The sequence below is a fragment of the Nuphar pumila genome, chromosome 11 (assembly GCF_984573655.1).
Source record: "Nuphar pumila chromosome 11, dmNupPumi1.hap1.1, whole genome shotgun sequence".
NCBI lineage: Eukaryota > Viridiplantae > Streptophyta > Magnoliopsida > Nymphaeales > Nymphaeaceae > Nuphar > Nuphar pumila.
In genome coordinates, this window is record NC_143259.1 from 104,913,144 (window position 1) to 104,931,910 (window position 18,767).

The following is an 18,767-nucleotide window of genomic DNA, read 5'->3' on the forward strand; positions in this document are numbered from 1 at the left end:
CCCCCCCCCCCCCCCCCTTCACGGCGCCACCCTCTCCGGCGAGCTCCCTCCTCGACAACCACCTCCCCGCCGTCCTCCCTTCTCTCCGGCAGCCGCAGGTGAGCCCCCCCCCTCCCTCACTGTCTCCTCTCCTGTTACGGCAGGCAGGGGCCAAAGGCCCCTGCGACTACCCCCCCCCCCCCCCCCCCCTCCTTCTGTTCACCTTCCGGCAGGGGCCATCGGCCCCTGCCCCCTTTTTTTTCAGTCCCGCATGGGCCAATGGCCCCTGCCCCCCCTTTTTTCTCCACGAACGACAGGGGCCATTGGCCCCTGCCGCCTCTTAGATAGCCGCAGGGGGCCTTTGGCCCCTGCCTGCCGTAACAGGGACGCGGTTTCGCGATCCTTGTCCTTTGCTTTCGCATTTCAGTTTCTGTTGCCGTCGCACTTTGCGCCCAGGCTTTTACTTTCGTATTTACTGCTTATTGTCTTTTAATTCAAGGACGCGGTTTCGCGGTCCTTGTCCTTTGCTTACGCACTTTCTGTTTCTGTTGCCGTCGCGCTTTGCGCCCAGGCTTTTACTTTCGTATTTACTGCTTATTGTCTTTTAATTCAAGGACGCAGTTTCGCGGTCCTTATCCTTTGCTTACGCACTTTCTGTTTCTGTTGTCGTCGCGCTTTGCGCCCAGGCTTTTGCTTTCATAGTTACTACTTACTGTCTTTTAATTCAAGGACGCGGTTTCGCGATCCTTGTCCCTTGCTTTCGCAGTTCCTGTTTGCCGTCGCGCTTCGCGCCCAGGCACTTCCTTTTCGCATTATTATCTTTTGTTTCTTTTCCTTGCCATAGACTCAGTGTATTCGAGAGGAATACCTATTCCTCTTTCCACCCGATATGTTTTGGGGAAACCCTTGATCTGGAGCAAGACCAAGTTGTTGGGTGATAGGTTCCTTTGTGAAACCCATTTACCAAAACCAGTGTCGTGACTTACATAGCACCCAGACACTGCGTCATCGGATGTCAGATTCGAGAAAATCACATGCCTTATGTTGGCAAGATTGTGTGTCGTTTCGAAAGATTTGATATGTTAAAATAGTTTTTAAAAAAACATTATATCTTTGCGAAACACACTCCCGAGGCTCCTATTAGGGATCTGTATCCCTTTTCTCGTAAGTGTACTTCTTAAACATGCGAGACATGTTAGTACTACGACGATTGGATGAGAGAGTCTTATGACCTCGATTAATGCTTAGTGCAGGTTGTTGAAAACACATATAAGAGTGGGATCGCCTTCATAGGCAAGATGCTCGTTTCGGTCTAATGGACCAGAGCATGAAGAATGATGCAACGGCTAAGAAACCCCGTCGCGCTCAATTCAACCTTGCTTCGTCAAGAGAGAGGACGAAGGGTACCAACTCCGATGGACAGTCCATTTATGGCTTCCAAAAAAGGGCAAAAGACCCATTTTTCCCCAGTCATCGGAGGTTAGGGGGAGGGGATAGGGGCTATATAAGTTAGCCTAACACTTCTGCAGAAGTTGGATGCATCCCTATCAGGCCTTGGAGACTTACTCTCTCGACCATCGGTCGTCTCCATAGGAATAGGATTCAGTCAGACAACCGAGGTATATTAAAATACTTAACATAATGAACACTCGGCTTGGACTCGACTATTTCGACTCACGTGCCATGTATATACCCGCATGGTCGGTTATCAAGTAATAACTAAATTGAGCATGCACACCCTTTTCAGTTTGTTGTACTTAGCTTATTCCTCCAGTCTATCTGCTTAGTTCGCTCGTTACTACCTGCTGCATAAATTATCTATGCCTAATTTAGTTATTTCTGTCTTTGTACACTCCTGCTAGTTTTTCACAAAACTAACCCATCTCATGGGTACAGGTGACGATTAGGTGCAACAGGCGATGGCGCGACTGCGAGATGATTTAAGGATCCACTGTTTCTGCTCGTAGTGCTTCTCCTGGACATTTTTGGTTTTTGATACGGTTTTCCCTTGAGGAAACCCAAATTTTGTACAAACTTGATATTCTCTTCAAATAGAAGGAATGGTTTCCTAAGTATTATTGCAGATCGTCCATGGTAAATCTTTGTTTTCTCGCTAACGTGCCCAAGGTTGTCAAACCTGTTCTTTTTTCTTTTAAAAGAAATCGTTTCCGCTGATTTAGAAATAAACTCTGTAAAGAAAAGGAATTTTCCAACTATTTCAAGGAATTTATAAGGTTCGAAATTTTGGATCGTTACAGTAACAACACAAACTTACCAAAATAAATGGACAAAAATAGACTCGGTCAAAGTTGACAGAGTCCAAAATGTGGATGGACTCAGCTCCGGTGCGTTGACCGAGTCCAACACTTAGTTGATCGTGTCCACCCCGTGTCCGAAGCCGCACCTGTGTTGGGGCGTGTCGACGCGGGTGCGTCGACCTTTTAGCCGAGTTTGTGTGACTTAGGTATGAATTCATTAGGAGCAATGTTGTGAAAAGCATCGATGCATAGTGAAGCACTCCGCCAAATATGAAGCAAGGTGTAAAGCATAAGCCTCAAAAATATATTTTAAAACTTTAAAAAATCTAAAAATACAAATAAGTAAAAGAAGTGCTTTATTCATGAATTAACAACCAATAATAAATAGGAAATATCCAATAAATACCGATGCACAAAAAAGCAAAATTCTATATGATCCCCAAAAAGATTTTTCTATATGATAAAAGCAAACCAAGGTTTTAAAACCCGTGACTCGGAACTCGACTCGTTCTTTATGGACTCGTGACTCGGCGGGTCAACTCAGTGACTCGGACCGGGTTTTGTTAACTTTTGATTTTAAAAGAAAAACAATATATAAATTATCATTTAAACATATAAAAGTTTGTAGAATGACTTAATTACTAGTGTAATTGATTAATAAGTAAAATAACATCAAGTAAAACTATATCTAACTTATAATTACTTATCTAATAGCAAGAAATCGAACAACCAAGCAAAACAATAATTCAATATTTTTCAAAAATAAGCCCTAAAGTAAAGTTAAGTTATAAAGTTCATAAATATAAAGTTAATGATCATAACACAATGACAAAATCAAATTTCATTCATCCAAAATTCATCCACTTTTACAAAATATGATATCTCAATTCTCAAGTCAAGAGTCAGTGACTCAAATCTCAAATAGAGGCGAAGTGCTATTATTTGGAACTTCATTTGAATCAATTTTTGAGTTTGAAGTAGAAATTAATGGCTGAATTGGAGTACTAGTGGTTGCATTTTCCCTTGCATCTTCATCTTCAACTCCATCACCACCTTCGTCATCAATAAGATTAGCTTCTTCAATGTTTTCAACTTCCATCTCCAAGTCTCTTAAGAAATCCTTCATTCAATAAAATATGACACATTTGAGTTAACATGCAATAGAGAAAGACAAAAAACTAAATTAAAACAATTTTAATCAAGTTAAAATATCAAACAAACTTTTATGATTTTACCTCATCTCCATCTAAAACTCCTTCTTGCATGACCCATTCATCCATTGGTGTTTGCAAATATACATTGTCCAAAGAAATTGGGTCAAGACGTGTTCTCTTTAATTGCTTTTCTCTCAGACGTAAATTATAATAGACAAACACTAAGTCATTAAGTTTCTTTTGAGCTAATCTATTTCTTCTCTTAGTGTGAATTTGATCAAAGGTACTCCAATTTCATTCACATCCAGATGAAGAACATGTTTGACTAAGTATACGAATAACAATTTTTTGAAGATCGGGGGCACATATTCCATGCATTTTCCACCACATTGCTGCATAAAGCCAAAACACACAAAAATGAAAAGTTGATTAAAGAAATATTCTTTTGCACAACACAACAATAATGTTAAAGATAAATCACCTGGCTTATGCTCATCTCTAGTCATAACAGCTATAGAAGTACCAAAATCTGCACTTGCGTCTTCAAATAACTCAAGTTGCTTTCATGCTCTTACTCTAGCTGAAATATTTGGCTCCAACTTCTCAATACATTGAATTAAACCACGCCTTACTTCAGGATGCTTTGTGAATTACATGAAATAGTGCAAATAGTCAAATACATTAAATTGGTAATTGATAAAAGAAAGTTCATATTCAAAATTTAAAACAATTAATAAAAAGATATAAACAAATACATACCTTAGAAAATTGTGGACTATAGTGGTATTTGGGATTGAGATAGTATGCTACTGCATAAAGAGGATGATGAAGTTGATTTTCCCAACGATTGTCAATTATTTTCCAATAAGGTTTATACTTTTTCTCGTCATTGTCATGAATTTCTTTTATAGCCTCTTTGGCTCTATCCATAGCTTCATAAAGATAACCCATTGTAGGATTTTCTTCACCATCGACCATTCTCAAAACTTTGACCAGAGGTTCTATAGTTTTAACAATTGATTCTATGACTCTCCAAAAATTACTATTCAATATAATATCCTCCATCTCTTTTCCCTCAGCAAATGATGAATATTTTGAATTGTTTCATTCATCTGATGCCATCATTTTTCTAAGACCACTTCGATGATCTAGCAAAGATTGAAGCATGATAAAATTAGTGGCAAATCTTGTAGTAACCGGTCTTAAAATTTCTTTCTTATTAGAAAATTGAGTCCTCATTAGGTTCAAAACAAAAGTATGATTGTAGATGAACTTCGTGATCCTTTTTCCTTTTTCCACACATCCAGCTATGCTTATTATCTTAGAAAAATCTTCAAGCATGAGATCTATGCAATGAGTTGTACAAGGAGTCCAAAATATGGTTTTCCTCCTATCCTCCAACATCTTTCCAGCTGCCTGATAGTTGGCTGCATTATCTGTGATTATCTGTCATTTTTAAATTTCAAAACATTATTAACATACTAGACAAATTATAAATATCAATGTTTAATAGAAAATTACAAAAGAACAGAATAATATACCTGAACAACATTCTCTGCACCTACTGTTTCCACCACTTCATCAAATAATTTTAATAAATTTTCTCGATTCTTCACGATACTTGTTGCATCAACTGATTTCAAGAAGTAAATGCCCCTTGGACAATGAACCAAAAAATTTATCAATGTCCTTTGTGTTGCATCTTTCCAACCATCGGCCATAATAGAACAACCCATTTCAGCCCAAGACTCCTTGTATTCTTTAAAATAATCATCAATTTTTTTTAATTTCTTCTTGTAACAATCTTCCAGAAATCTCAGATGAAGAAGGCAGCTTCAATCCCATTCCTACTGAGGAACAAGCTTCAATCATCTTCGTAAAGTAAGGAGAATTGGCTGCGTTGAAAGGAATGGCTGAATGATAAAAAAATCTCGCAATAGCTGAACATAACCTATCTCTAGTTTTTTTATCCAAAACTGCTTTTATTCCAAGTTGTTTCATTGATAGAGACCCTGCCTTCACTTTAACAAAAGCATCAAGATTATGCTTTGGGGCATCGTTCATCAATTTTTTTCCCTTTATATATCTTTTCTCAGAAGACTCATCACTTTCATCTGACAAGTCTATATCATTATCATTTACTTCAACAAAGGAACCAATCTCATTTACAATATTTCTCTTATATAATTTGTGTTCCTTAAATGACTGCAAATTCTTACGAATTTTTTTTCTTACAGATTCTTCGACTTTGTCACATGGTTCCACCTCTCCTTTAATACCAGCAAGATGATACTTAAGTCTATTAATGTCACCACTCATTTGTTTTGTACACCAAGTACATTGTACCCTCTTCTTTTTCTTATCAAGTGGTAAACCAAAATCCCACACAGGGTCCTTTCCTTTAGTGAATGCTATTGGAGTCCTTGAAGATCCTTCTTCTGACATTTCTTTGATGATTTGATAAATCTATAACGCACGGTTAGTACAAACCCACCAAGGAAAGTTAAAAACTTAAAAACATAGTGTCATACAAGTATAAAACTAAAACTATACATGGTACACTACATAATGCACACAAAATGAACACTGTATATGCTCATCTGCATAAGCAAGTTATCATTTTTTTTACTATTAACACTAGCACAATCAAGTTATCAACAACAAAAAAAAACCATTAGTGCATGCTTCGTTGCCAAAAAAAATAAATAATGGATTCATGCTAATTTTTTTTGTCAAATTTGTTTGTTTAAAATAGCGAAAGAAATGATGGCATATTATTTCACAACTTCAGCAACCTACATCTTCAACAGTGAGAATAAATCAAACCCAATCTTGGCTGCATCTATCAAGGATAAGAACAAGAAATATGCAATGCTATTGATTTATTTACAAACTACCAAATAGCCACATTGAATTTCTCCAGAATATGATGGTGAAAAAAATAAACAAAAGCCTTCAAAGAAAAGTGTCCACAGAAAAAGAAGAGGTCTACAACATTGACATACACACAAGCAGAAAAAATAGAACTGCATCTCTTATACAAACATAGATAATAGAAATGTTCACAACGATATTTATATATTTGACAGGCTGCTATTCAAAATGGAAAAAAGTACCCCTAGTAACCATGTGGAAGTTCTCAAAGCAAAAATCCAGTGAACTTGTCATATATTTATTAAAGGCTGAGGAATTTGACTTGCAGTATTTGTGTGTCTGTGCCTAGTTTTCAATGTGTATTTCAGTGTGCAGGGATAACAATTCAGCTCTTGGAAGTCATCAGAATTTGGTGTGGAGAAAGCAAGAACGTGCTGTAAAAATGAGCACCATTAGGTCCAGTGTCAAAATTTAACAGTTTGATTGGATGGAAACTTGGTGCTGCCTGTGAGGCGTACGCCTCGCCTGTGAGCCAAACTGGCGATCCAGGGGAGATTAGTGCTATTTAACAAAGGAGCCAATTGTTCTAGTGGAAATGGATTTTCTCATTCATAAGGTTTCAAATCTTTTATGAAGATTTGAAGGCAAATAGAGAGATGTAGGATAAGTGGAATCCACGTACAATAACGTTTGACCTTTTCTTTCTCCATTAATTTTAAAATAACGCTTGCAAATATGCCACAGAAAATAGCTAGAATAAAATGGCAGCTGCAAACTATTTTTTAAACAACTGGAGGCTAAACCTTGACCTTGCCAATTGGACTCCATTAATAACGGCCATGAAACTAAGGGAACTCTTGAGGGGGAAAACAAAGCCATGAAAAAGTCACATCTTTCCTCCTAAATGTAAAGACTTCACATCATATGTAGCTTGGCTCCACAACCATCCATCTTAGCATTTCAAGAACTGAGGCGTACGCCTCGCCTGTGAGGCGTACACTTCAAGTACTGAGGCGTATGCCTCACCTGTGAGGCGTACGATTCAAATACTGAGGTGAGGCGTACGCCTCAAATACTAAGGCGTACGCCTCGCAGGCGATGTCGCAGCAGCCGAAGGACCACCTTGAATCCAACGTTTAAAAACTCGCCGGAAAATCTTGCCGGAAATTATCGCAGCGGCAGAAAAAAAACACAAAAGGGGAAAATTTGAAAAACATACTTGGTGGCGTCGAAAAATGTCGCCGATGGACTATTTTTGCTGGAGAAGACACGTCGGAGCTGCGACGATGTGCCTTCGTCGGCGACTTGGCGTCACTGCTCACGCTGGAAACTCCTTTCCGGCGTCGCTTTTCTCGCCGGATGGCTGGAGCTGCAGCCGCACCTTCTCGGCTTTTCCCCTCTTCAGTCGAGGGTTAAACGCAATGAACAGTGAAAACCCTTTAGGTTTTCACATTTCGTTAACCATTTAAAGGGTAAAATAATTAATATTGCGAAACTGCCATTAAAACAAACCCTCCGAGTTGTCCCATGACTCGTCCCGAGTCGCGCGAGTCCTCCAGCGAGTTTTGTAAAAAGGAAAACGACAGACCTCGCCCGAGTTCTACGTGACTCGGCCGAGTCTAGCCGAGTCATGCCCGAGTCTTGGTCACCCGAGTATGCCTTACCGGGTTGACCCGCTGGAGGGCCGAGCCGAGTCAGCCGAGTCAACGAGTTGACTCGGCGAGTTTTTAAATGTTGAAGCAAACTTCTAAAATGGCCCTAGCAATTCCATGATGCATACAAAAATTCAAATATTTTGAATGACATGAACAATTTCAACTTCAACAAGTCGAGAACAGAAATAATATCAGTCTGAAAGGAGTGCGTAACAACATTAATGAATATCATTTTCTAGTACTGGGATATAACATGGATATCACAATATTACAAATGTTGTACAATCTTAAAAATAGTAAAAATGAAAATGATGGTCAAATTTTGCAATGAAGTCAATGACAAACAGTCTTTACAAACCTACACTGGCAGTCAATTAATTGCAGATCAAGAAGGAGGGAAGAAAAAGAACGGAAGGAGGGAAGAAGGATAAAAAAAGAGGAAAGAAGAAGCAATAGTAGAGGAAGGGAATAGAAAAAGGTAGCAGGAGAGAGAGAGAGAGAGAGAGAGAGAGAGATGTGGGTGGTGGCTGCTGTTAAAAATAAAATTGTATCCAAATACCCAATAAGGGTATTTTTGTCTTTTATCATATAGTACAGTCCACTAGGGACTGAAATGTAATTTAACATTATAATAAATAAATAAACTGTCATACAGCTTAGGCACAACAGTCATATTTATGACTGTTGTGCACAACAGTAAAAAATATGACTGTTGGGCACAACAGTCAAAAATATGACTGGTGTGCACAACAGTCAAATTATGACTGTTGGGCAGCAATCCAACTAGACGTTGGACTGCCACCCAACAGTCATAATAATGACTGTTGGAAGGCAGTCCAAAGAGCTGGACTGCCTCCCATGTGTTGGAGTGAGGCTCTATAAATAGAGCCTCACTCCCTTGTTGTTCCTCAATGCTTTTAGAAGCATTTGAGGGGTTTTCTCTAGAGTTTTTTCCCATCTTATAGGCTTGTATGCCTCTTGTGCTGTTTGGTATTTTTATCTCTTTTGAGATTGTATTTGGTCCATTAGTGACCAACTTTAAGTGAGTTTATTAAAGCCCTTTGTTGGCATTGTGTTTGTTTCCCTATTGTTCTATTGTACCTTGTTTCATTACATGGTATCAGAGCAAGGTTCTTGAAAGAAGGAGAATCTCGTGAAGGAAGTGTTCTTCGATCATTGATCATTCCCTATCTTCTCTAGTCTAAACTCAAGTATTCATTATGGGAGAAAGAGAGTTCGTCACCGTCATCACCTACAAACTCAATTAAAACAACTACTTGATGTGGGCGACGGCTATGGAGTATCATATCAAAGGAAAAAAATTGTGGGGTTTTGTTAGTGGTTCTACTAGTGAACCACAACTCAAATTGACTAGAATAGAAGGAGATCAAGTCAAAGCCTTGTCCGAAGAAGAAAAAGAAAAAGCCTTGGAAGAATTCCAAAATAAATTGGAAGATTGGGAGGCAAGCAATGCACAAATACTCTCATGGTTTATGAATACCATGGAGTTCAAGATCGCCACCAATATCATCAAATTCAAGAAGGCATGTGACGCATGGAGCTTTCTAAGAAGTACTTTTATCCAAAAGGATATGGCTAGACTTTATTATCTCCAAGATAAGGTACTTAATTCAAAACAAGGAGATAAAAGTGTAAGAGATTTTTACGGTATTTTATCTCCTATTTGGGATGAATTAGCCATGTTGGAACCAAAATGAGAAGGTTCGGCTATTGATATGAGAATGACCCAAATCGAAAGAGAAAATCTTTTCTCCTTTCTTTATGGCCTTCGATCGGAATTTGAGCAAGTAAGATCTTCCTTGCTTCATAGGACCACTTCTCCTTCTATAAGTGAGGCCCTTGCTCAAATTTGTCAAGAAGAGACAAGACTTGGAATGCACCTCACTTTGACAAGAAGTTCAATGGAGAAGGACACAATGAAGGAGGATACAAAGGAAAAATTATTTGTCATCATTGTAAGGAACCCGGACATATAAGACCGGAATGTCCCAAATTTAAAAAGGTGGCCGCCTTAAGTGAAGAACCTCAAGAATCAAGAAAAGGGGGCAGCTTCAATGAATTAAATCTTGCTCAAATAGCAGAAGCCGTCTCACAACTTCTTAAGGCTGCACCTTCTACATCCGGAGCTGCCATCTCTTCCTCGTCTCCTTCAGGTAAGTCCTCTTGGATTCTAGACTCAGGTGCTTCTTTCCACATGACTCGTAATGAGTCTCTATTATCTTATTGCACTAAATCATATTTTTTATGTGTGTCAACTGCCGATGGTACCTCTTTAAAAGTCAAAAGCTTAGGAAACCTTGATGATATTTCAAAAAAAATCTTTGTTCCAAAAGTGAGAGTCATTCCCAAACTGGATTTGAATCTTTTTTCGGTCTCTCAAATTGTTGACTGTGCTTGTAAAGTATTCTTCTCATCTAAGGCGTGTTGGGTGCAGGATCTCCAGTCAGGGAAGCTGATTGGGCAAGGCCATAGACGAGGAGACCTTTACTACATGGATTTCCTGTGTTTACCAAAATACTCGTTTTGTAATCATGTCAAAGACATTAATATAGATCTTTGGCATAAAAGATTAGGACACCCAAGTATATCCAAATTATCTCTTTTTCCATTTTTGAAAAAATTTTGTAAAGATAAAAATTTTGTATGTGAAGATTGTATACTTGAAAAAATGCAAATGATACCTTTTGGGTCTAGAACCTCTGTGACACATAAAAATTTTGAATTAGTGCATTCGGATGTGTGGGGTCCCGCCCCTGTTATGTCAAAAGGTGGTTATTCTTACTATGTTACATTTATAGATGATTTTAGTAGACATACTTGGATTTACTTTCTAAAACTCAAATCCGAAGTTTTTTCATGTTTTAAAAACTTTCATAATCTAGTTAAAAATCAATTTAAAACAAATATTAAAGTCTTCCGCTCCGACTCTGGGGGAGAGTTTCTTTCAAATGAATTTCAATTATATCTAAAAAATCATGGAATTGTGCATCAAAAATCATGCCCTAGGATACCTCAACAAAATGGGATTTCTGAAAGAAAACATCGTCATATCATTGAAACTACTAGAACCCTACTTATTTCAAAAGAAATTCCAAAGCAATTTTGGGCTGAAGCTGCCCTAACCGCAGTCTATCTGATAAATAGAATGCCTTCTCAAACTTTGGAAAACAAGTCTCCTATTGAAAAACTCTTTAAAATTTCTCCTGATTTAAAAAGGCTAAGGGTATTTGGTTGTAAATGCTTCGTGCTTCTTGAAAAATATAGCAAACTCTCTCCTAAAGCCATAAAATGTGTCTTTCTTGGTTATGCTGATAATAAAAAAGGATATTGATGTTATGATAAAACAAATGATAAACTCTATGTTTCTAGAAATGTTACATTTCTAGAAAATGACAGTGGATTTGATTTTGAAGTTCCTAAGAAAGAATCCGAGTATGCTTTCTTATTTGATTTGTTACCCAATAAAGGTATTAGTAATGATACTGAAACCTTCGAGTCTATTAATGACTCAAGTAGTGAACCACCTCAAGATCTTCTTCAATACTCTAGACGAAATACTGGGGAGCATCCGTGTGCCCTTGACAGATATAATCAATTAACAAATACTGAAGAAACTAGTGTTAGAAGGTCAGAACGAACACATAGGTCTCCAAGTAGGTTTGTCTCATATGAATCCTTCTTACCAAACTACAGGTCATGTCTTCTAGCCATTCATTCCTATCATGAACCATTCAACTATAACGAGGCCAAAAATATAAACGAATGGGTTGAAGCCATGAAAATTGAATTAGATGCATTACACAAAGCTCACACTTGGGCAATTCAACCTCTTCCTATCGGAAAGAAGACAATAGGGTGTAGATGGGTGTTTAAAATTAAAACAAAAAGTGACGGGTCTCTTAAGAGATATAAAGCAAGACTTGTTGCAAAAGGATATTCTCAAGAATATGGTATAGATTATGAAGAAACCTTTGCCCCAGTAGCTCGTATGACTACAGTTAGAACTCTAGTTGTTGTAGCATCCATTCGAAAATGGCCGATATATCAGTTAGATGTTAAAAATGCATTTTTGAACGGAAACTTAAATGAAAAAGTATATATGGATCCTCCCCCTGGTCTGTCTATTGAAAAAGGCATGGTCCTTCGTCTTCAAAAAGCCCTATACGGGCTTAAACAAGCCCCTAAAGCATGGTATGATCGGTTCAGTGGTACGATATTAAAACTTGGATTTAAATCTTGTTACACTGACACTGCTCTTTTTGTGAGATCTACAGGTACCTCATTGATCATTCTTCTTTTGTATGTTGATGATATGATCATCACAGAGAATGATCAAAAGAAAATTGAAGATATTAAAATTTTGCTTAAAAAATCTTTTGATATGACTGATCTTGGTTTTTTGAGATACTTTTTAGGAATTGAAGTAGCCTACTCACCAAGAGGATATATTTTATCTCAAATCAAGTTTGCAGCTGATATTGTTGAGCGTTCAGGAATCACGAACACAAAATATGCTGATACTCTTGAAGTAATAAATGCGAAAATGCGAGCTGAAGATGGAGTATTATTAGATGATCCAACCCCTTATCGACAACTTATTGGATCGTTGATGTACCTGTCCATTACAAGGCCAGATATTGCGCATGCCGTACATTCTGCAAGTCAATTTCAACATGCGCCCACAACCGTCCACATGAGTGCAGTATTAAGAATAGTTCGATATATCAAGAAAACTATATCTAAAGGACTATTCTTATCCTCTTCCTCATCTTTAAGTCTTATTTCTTACACTGATTCTGACTGGGGAGGAGATCCCAATAACCGTCACTCAACTACTGGCTTTTGTGTATTTTTAGGTAATTCTCTCATTTCTTGGCGATGCAAAAAACAACAGAAAGTGTCTTTATCCTCTACGGAAGTTGAGTACAGGGCAATGGCTACCACAACCACTAAAGTTGTGTGGATGAGAGCACTACTTTCCGATATGGGTGTTGATGTCTCAGAACCTTCAAAGCTATGCTGTGATAATAAAAGTGCCATCTATATAGCCAGCAATCACACATTTCATGAGCGAACAAAACACATTGAGATGGATTGTCACTATGTTCGCGAAGAATATTTGAAGGGGACCATTACATTGCCATATGTCCAGTCCAAATTTCAGATTGCAGACTTCTTCACCAAAGCTCTTCCACTACCTCAATTTTTGTATCTTCTTAACAAACTTTCGGTGATTTCCCCATAACTTTGAGGAGGAGTGTTAAAAATAAAATTGTATCCAAATACCCAATAAGGGTATTTTTGTCTTTTATCATATAGTACAGTCCACTAGGGACTGAAATGTAATTTAACATTATAATAAATAAATAAGCTGTCATACAGCTTAGGCACAACAATCATATTTATGACTGTTGTACACAACAGTAAAAAATATGACTGTTGTGCACAACAGTCAAAATATGACTGTTGGGCACAACAGTTGTGCACAACAGTCAAATTATGACTGTTGGGCAGCAGTCCAACCAGACGTTGGACTGCCACCCAACAGTCATAATAATGACTGTTGGAAGGCAGTCCAAAGAGCTGGACTGCCTCCCATGTGTTGGAGTGAGGCTCTATAAATAGAGCCTCACTCCCTTGTTGTTCCTCAATGCTTTTAGAAGCATTTGAGGGGTTTTCTCTAGAGTTTTTTCCCATCTTATAGGCTTGTATGCCTCTTGTGCTGTTTGGTATTTTTATCTCTTTTGAGATTGTATTTGGTCCATTAGTGACCAACTTTAAGTGAGTTTATTAAAGCCCTTTGTTGGCATTGTGTTTGTTTCCCTATTGTTCTATTGTACCTTGTTTCATTACAGCTGCCGCCAGTGGTGAAGAGGGTGGGGTCTGGGATCTAAAAAAAGAGGGTGGGGGTGCCCTGTTCCCCCCTTTTGTTTTGAGTTTTTCTTATTTGATTTTGGGTCAATATAAATGAAGCGTGTACCTCAAGGCGTATGAGGCACACGCCTTGACCACCTTTGCACCATGGGCTTATGCCACAAGGCAAAAAGTCCCTCGCCTTGAGGCGAAGCATGCTTTTTGTGCCTTGAGAAGCTCTTTCAACAACACTGATTTAGGATCTATGTCACGCAGGTGCTAGTGCAGGTGCGGGTACGGCGATGCGGCACTTTTAAAAAACTTGGGTGCGGGGATTTTTTTATATATATATATATATATATATATATATATAATTTTTAACAGTTTTAAGTTAACACTACGTGTATTTGTGTGCATTTATGTATTTATATATATAATATAGATAAAAATAGACTTTAGGGTTAACTGAATCTACTTTTGGATAGAAATGGACCTCATTGTGGTTGACTTCACCTAACACAAAGGAAGTTGTGTCCAAGTGTCGCACCCGCCTGGGTGCGGGTGTGACGCGGGTGCAGTGCCCTGTTAGAAGAGTCCGTGTGACATAGTTTAGGATTAACCTTTTATGCAGTTCTGGGCATCAAGCACACAATGATCTTGTAAGATTCCCATGAAATTGCAAATATTCTGTTTAAAATATTCCATTAAACAATGCCTAAGAAACATGTGCAGGAACTGATCCACATTTCTAATATTGGGCTTTTTGAGGCTGAGAATTTGAAAATTATTGGGACAAATGTTCCCTACCTTTTTACTTTAACCTATCGGCAAGGAATAAGGATTGAAAGAGTATATAGAGATATAGACGGAACCCGTGGAGAAAGTAAAAATGCTAATGAAAAATGATAGAAATAAACCATATAATTAGGAAAGAGGAACTGGAGGAAGAAATACTAAGTTCTTATGGAAAGTACTCGGGTCATGCAAAACAAAGAAAAGTCGTTGCGCCTGCAGCGATTTTCTGTGTAGAACACAGAATACACAGAAAATTGCCAAAAAATTTCGCTGCATGCACAGCGACTTTCTGTGTTTTGTGTGGCCTGAGTATTTTGTAAAGCAATCAGGCTCGATCACTGGATCTGCTCCGCTTTTAAAGCGGGGGAGGAAACAAATGTGACTGAAATCCAATTGATTAGTTCATTCGTAGATGGTCGAGATGGATCAAATTGAAGAATACAGTTTTTATAAATTTGACTGAAGGATGTCTAAGGATGCTTTCTTTTATATCAAGTTTTTGTTCTTCTGTTTGTGTTGCATAATGTTGTCCTTCCGAAGGGGCATGTTGAATGCTGGCTTCATTGTCCAAGACTTTGGAAGATGAGCATCTTTCACATAATTTGGGGTTTTTAGTCTTTTTTTTTTAAATAATTTGAGGTAGATTGTTTTTTGGATAATTCACTAACTTCAATGATGCTTTCATGTTGGTATGGGTATTCTCAGTGGAAATTGAAGTTTTTTTTTATCTGTATGAGCAATAGCAGAAGTGCAATCTTTAGGATGCACTTGATGTGCATCTGTTTTTTTGGAATGGGACACCATGCTTTCTCTAGTACATTAATGTATTGGCATCTTCTAGAATTCTATTTCCTTCATGTGTGCTGTTTGCCTATATTTCATGTCAAAATTCCTAAGTTTTGTAACTTTGACAATTTAGTCTTCCTGCTTGACATCAAATATTAATTTCATGACAGTTTGTCACTGGAATCAAAGAAGGATGAGGCTGTGAAGCATGCACTGGCAGTCCGCACAGCTGTAACATCTGGAAATTATATTATGTTTTTTAGGCTGTACAAGACTGCACCAAATTTGAACACTTGTCTTATGGGTACTGCAAATTGTCAGTTGATGCTCTGTTATTTTCTTCATCATCATTATACATTAATTATTGCTCATCTTCTGTTGCAGACCTTTACATGGAGAGAATGCGTTTTGAAGCTGTGAGATGCATGTCACGTGCATATCGCCCTACAGTGCCAGTATCATTCATTGCTCGGGCTCTGGGATTTACAAGTGCAGTGCCTGCGGAAGGTGAGAAGGACGCAGAGGGGTTATCAGAGTGTGAAGAATGGTTAAGGGCTCACGGTGCAAACCTCCTTGATGACCCCAATGGGGAATTACTGCTTGACACAAAGGTATGTCATTGATGTCATAACACATTCATTTGCAGATCTGCCACTGAGAAATCCAGATGAACTCTCTTAAGATTTCACAGTTCATAACTGCCCTCTGCATTGCATAGAATAGTGTCATAAGCTGAACAAATGGTATTTTAACCAACAATAAAAATGCATACTATGAGAGACAATTTTTCTGTGGGATTAAATGTGCGATGGATGGACATAAGTCAGCTTCATCTTAGCAATAACTGGAAAGGGAAAGAACCAAAAACAATTAGTTTAAAGGTAGTCCTATGAAGATGCCATTAATCATGTTAGTCAAGGGTTATCTATGAGTTTGATGTTTTCTATTGTTAAAGAAGAATTTGACTTGGTTTATTTTTTCTTTTTCTAATGGAAAAGGTTACGAAGAATTGCCATTAGTCATGTTAGAATCAGAAGTTATCTATGAATTTGATGTTTTCGTAGTTAAAAGAAAATTTGGCTCTTGATTTTTGGATATATCTTACAGAAAGTTTCTGAATTATTTTCATTTAGGGAGTAGTAATCCTCTAGTTATCCATAGAACTTAAATCTGCTTTATAACTTTCAGTCATCCAAAAATTTGTTTCATTGGGAAATTTTCAGGCAACAGCATCCAGCCTTTACATGCCAGAGCCGGAAGATGCAGTTGCACATGGTGATGCAAGTCTTGCTGTGAATGATTTCCTCACAAGGACATAGTGGTATATATATATATATATTTGTTTTTTCTTTGTTTTATTTGTTAATTCATTATGTAACATAAAATATATGAAAAAAAAATCAGTCCTGATGACTGCATTTTGCTGGGCCATTTAAAGTAGCACTTACCTGTAATTTTGATTGGGGATATCTCAGTGGAAAAAGCCAATTTTCCGAACCTTTTGTTCTTGTTGCAAGTGGCTGTACCTAACAAACGACTCAACCATCATTGTTAGGAGTTGGTAGTGTTATATGCTCGTTCTTCCTGTGTTTGCAAGAAGAGCAAAGCTTGACATATTCATCATTATCACTTGCTCATGCTGCTAAAATATAATCACATTTTAAAGTTTTATTTCTCATCAGCATTTTCAGACAGTGTTGTCATTGTGCTCTACTCATGGTCCGTTCATCATTTCAGTGTGGGAAACTATTCTGTCTCGTCATTTCTTTTCTAGATGATCATGCTGTTGAACAAGTCAGTAGGTTCCTGTCTCGTACATGTCCAGGTTCAAGACATGGTTTGCATATTTTCATACCCTTAATAGTTTGAACTGATGTAACAATGTGGATAGAAGATGTGGCAAAGCAATCACAATGCTTAGATGTGGTTGCTTCGAGTTTTGGCCATAGTTACCAGAAGCTTCGAGAAGAAGCTGGTAATCTTACTATGGGAGGCTTGGAAATATGACTTTTCAAAGTTTCTTTCATATGAAGCATACACCTGTGTATTTTGTTGAAAAAAGATTCATTAAAGTTCATGCAATCAGTTTTTTCATGTGGCTTGTCATTTCCATATTCGTTTGCATCTCAACTGTTCTTTTCTTTCACTCGCATTTTACTCTGGCAACTATGGTTTAGGCTGTCAACTTTTCTGAGAGTTTTGGCAATAATGATAAAAATGAAGTTGGAAACATCGTCTCAAGATACACCTTCCATGTGATTGGTGCAGGCACTTCATACAAATCTTGCTGGGTAGGGGCATTGATCCATCAAGGCAAAATGTTTTCACCGACTATATCAATGCCTCAAATACTGGGAAAGGGGTAAGTCACTACTAATCCCTATGCCTTCCATGGTAAATGATTGGAGGTACACAGTCAATTCACTGCCCGTTGGTAAATGAAGCTATAGATCCAATGGAAAAAAGGATTAGCCCTTGTTTCTTATGGCAAATCACGGGAAAAGCTTCATGATCAAATGGGAAAAGTTCATTTTTTCTTTCCTGGAGAAATTGGTGCGTAAGGATAGGGATGTGGCCCTTCAGAAGCTCTTCGAAGGTCAGAGTCGACCAGGGTTGTAGGAGGGAGCATACTTGGGTGATGTGCTGGGATGCAAGTGTACAAATGGATCGTGTTTGGTGGGGATTCCCAATTTGTATCCGGCACTTGATTTTTTTGATACGAGATCTTTAAAAATAAGATCTGAATGTGTATTCATGTCAGTTGGAGTTGCTTAATTGGATTATGTTTTTTTATATATCGATCGATATTTTGTATGTTTTGATATTGCTCATGTCGAATCCATTTGTGTTATTTTTACATGTGAAAAGCTTGTTTTCGGACTTCTTTTATCTGATTTGGTATTGTTTTATAGATTTATGATACACAAACAAACTTCTCACATGAGGGTTCTCTGCACCTGGGTAGGGTGGGTTGGCTTAAGGTTCTTCAAGTTGGAGTATTCCAATTCGGTTCTCGGGTATGCATCGGTCACCGCAAGGCTGGAGGGAAGGCGTTACTGGCGGGCAGGGATGGGGTGATCAAAAGTTTTACATCTATAGGCGACCGTTGTGGGAAGGACAGTTGAGGTCCTTTTGATTGCATGCACTTTGCTATGTGCAACAGTCTTGTTTGGACATTGCTGGCCGTGCGGCGGAGTCTTGGACAAGCCATGTTTTTGTCTTGGGTGCATTTTATGCAATTGGGGTTTGAACCCAAATATTCAGTGGTCCCAAACTCGACCTGAGCTACATTCCGGTCAGGTTTGCCAGATATCTGACCAGACTTGAATGACCTGAGCATTTTTATACGTATTTTGTGTAATTTTTTTTTTAATTTCAAATACCCTTTAAAT

General features: G+C 38.1%; 1 protein-coding gene across 4 annotated transcripts in view; it reads left to right on the forward strand.

Annotated features, from left to right (window-relative positions):
* The window catches only part of LOC149822676 (SAC3 family protein A-like), an 83,035-nt gene extending 64,775 nt beyond the window's left edge, over positions 1-18,260 (forward strand). For 2 of the 4 annotated variants that reach the window (XM_089979968.1, XM_089979970.1), the window contains exons 12-15: positions 15,546-15,679; positions 15,760-15,986; positions 16,599-16,696; positions 17,644-18,260. In XM_089979968.1, coding sequence (XP_089836094.1) covers positions 15,546-15,679; positions 15,760-15,986; positions 16,599-16,694 — 457 coding nt within the window. In that variant the 3' untranslated portion in view covers positions 16,695-16,696; positions 17,644-18,260. Of the gene's footprint in view, positions 1-15,545; positions 15,680-15,759; positions 15,987-16,598; positions 16,836-17,643 lie in introns of those variants that run through there. The other 2 variants (XM_089979969.1, XM_089979971.1) reach the window with 1 other exon arrangement.
* The last annotated feature ends 507 nt before the right edge of the window (positions 18,261-18,767 follow it).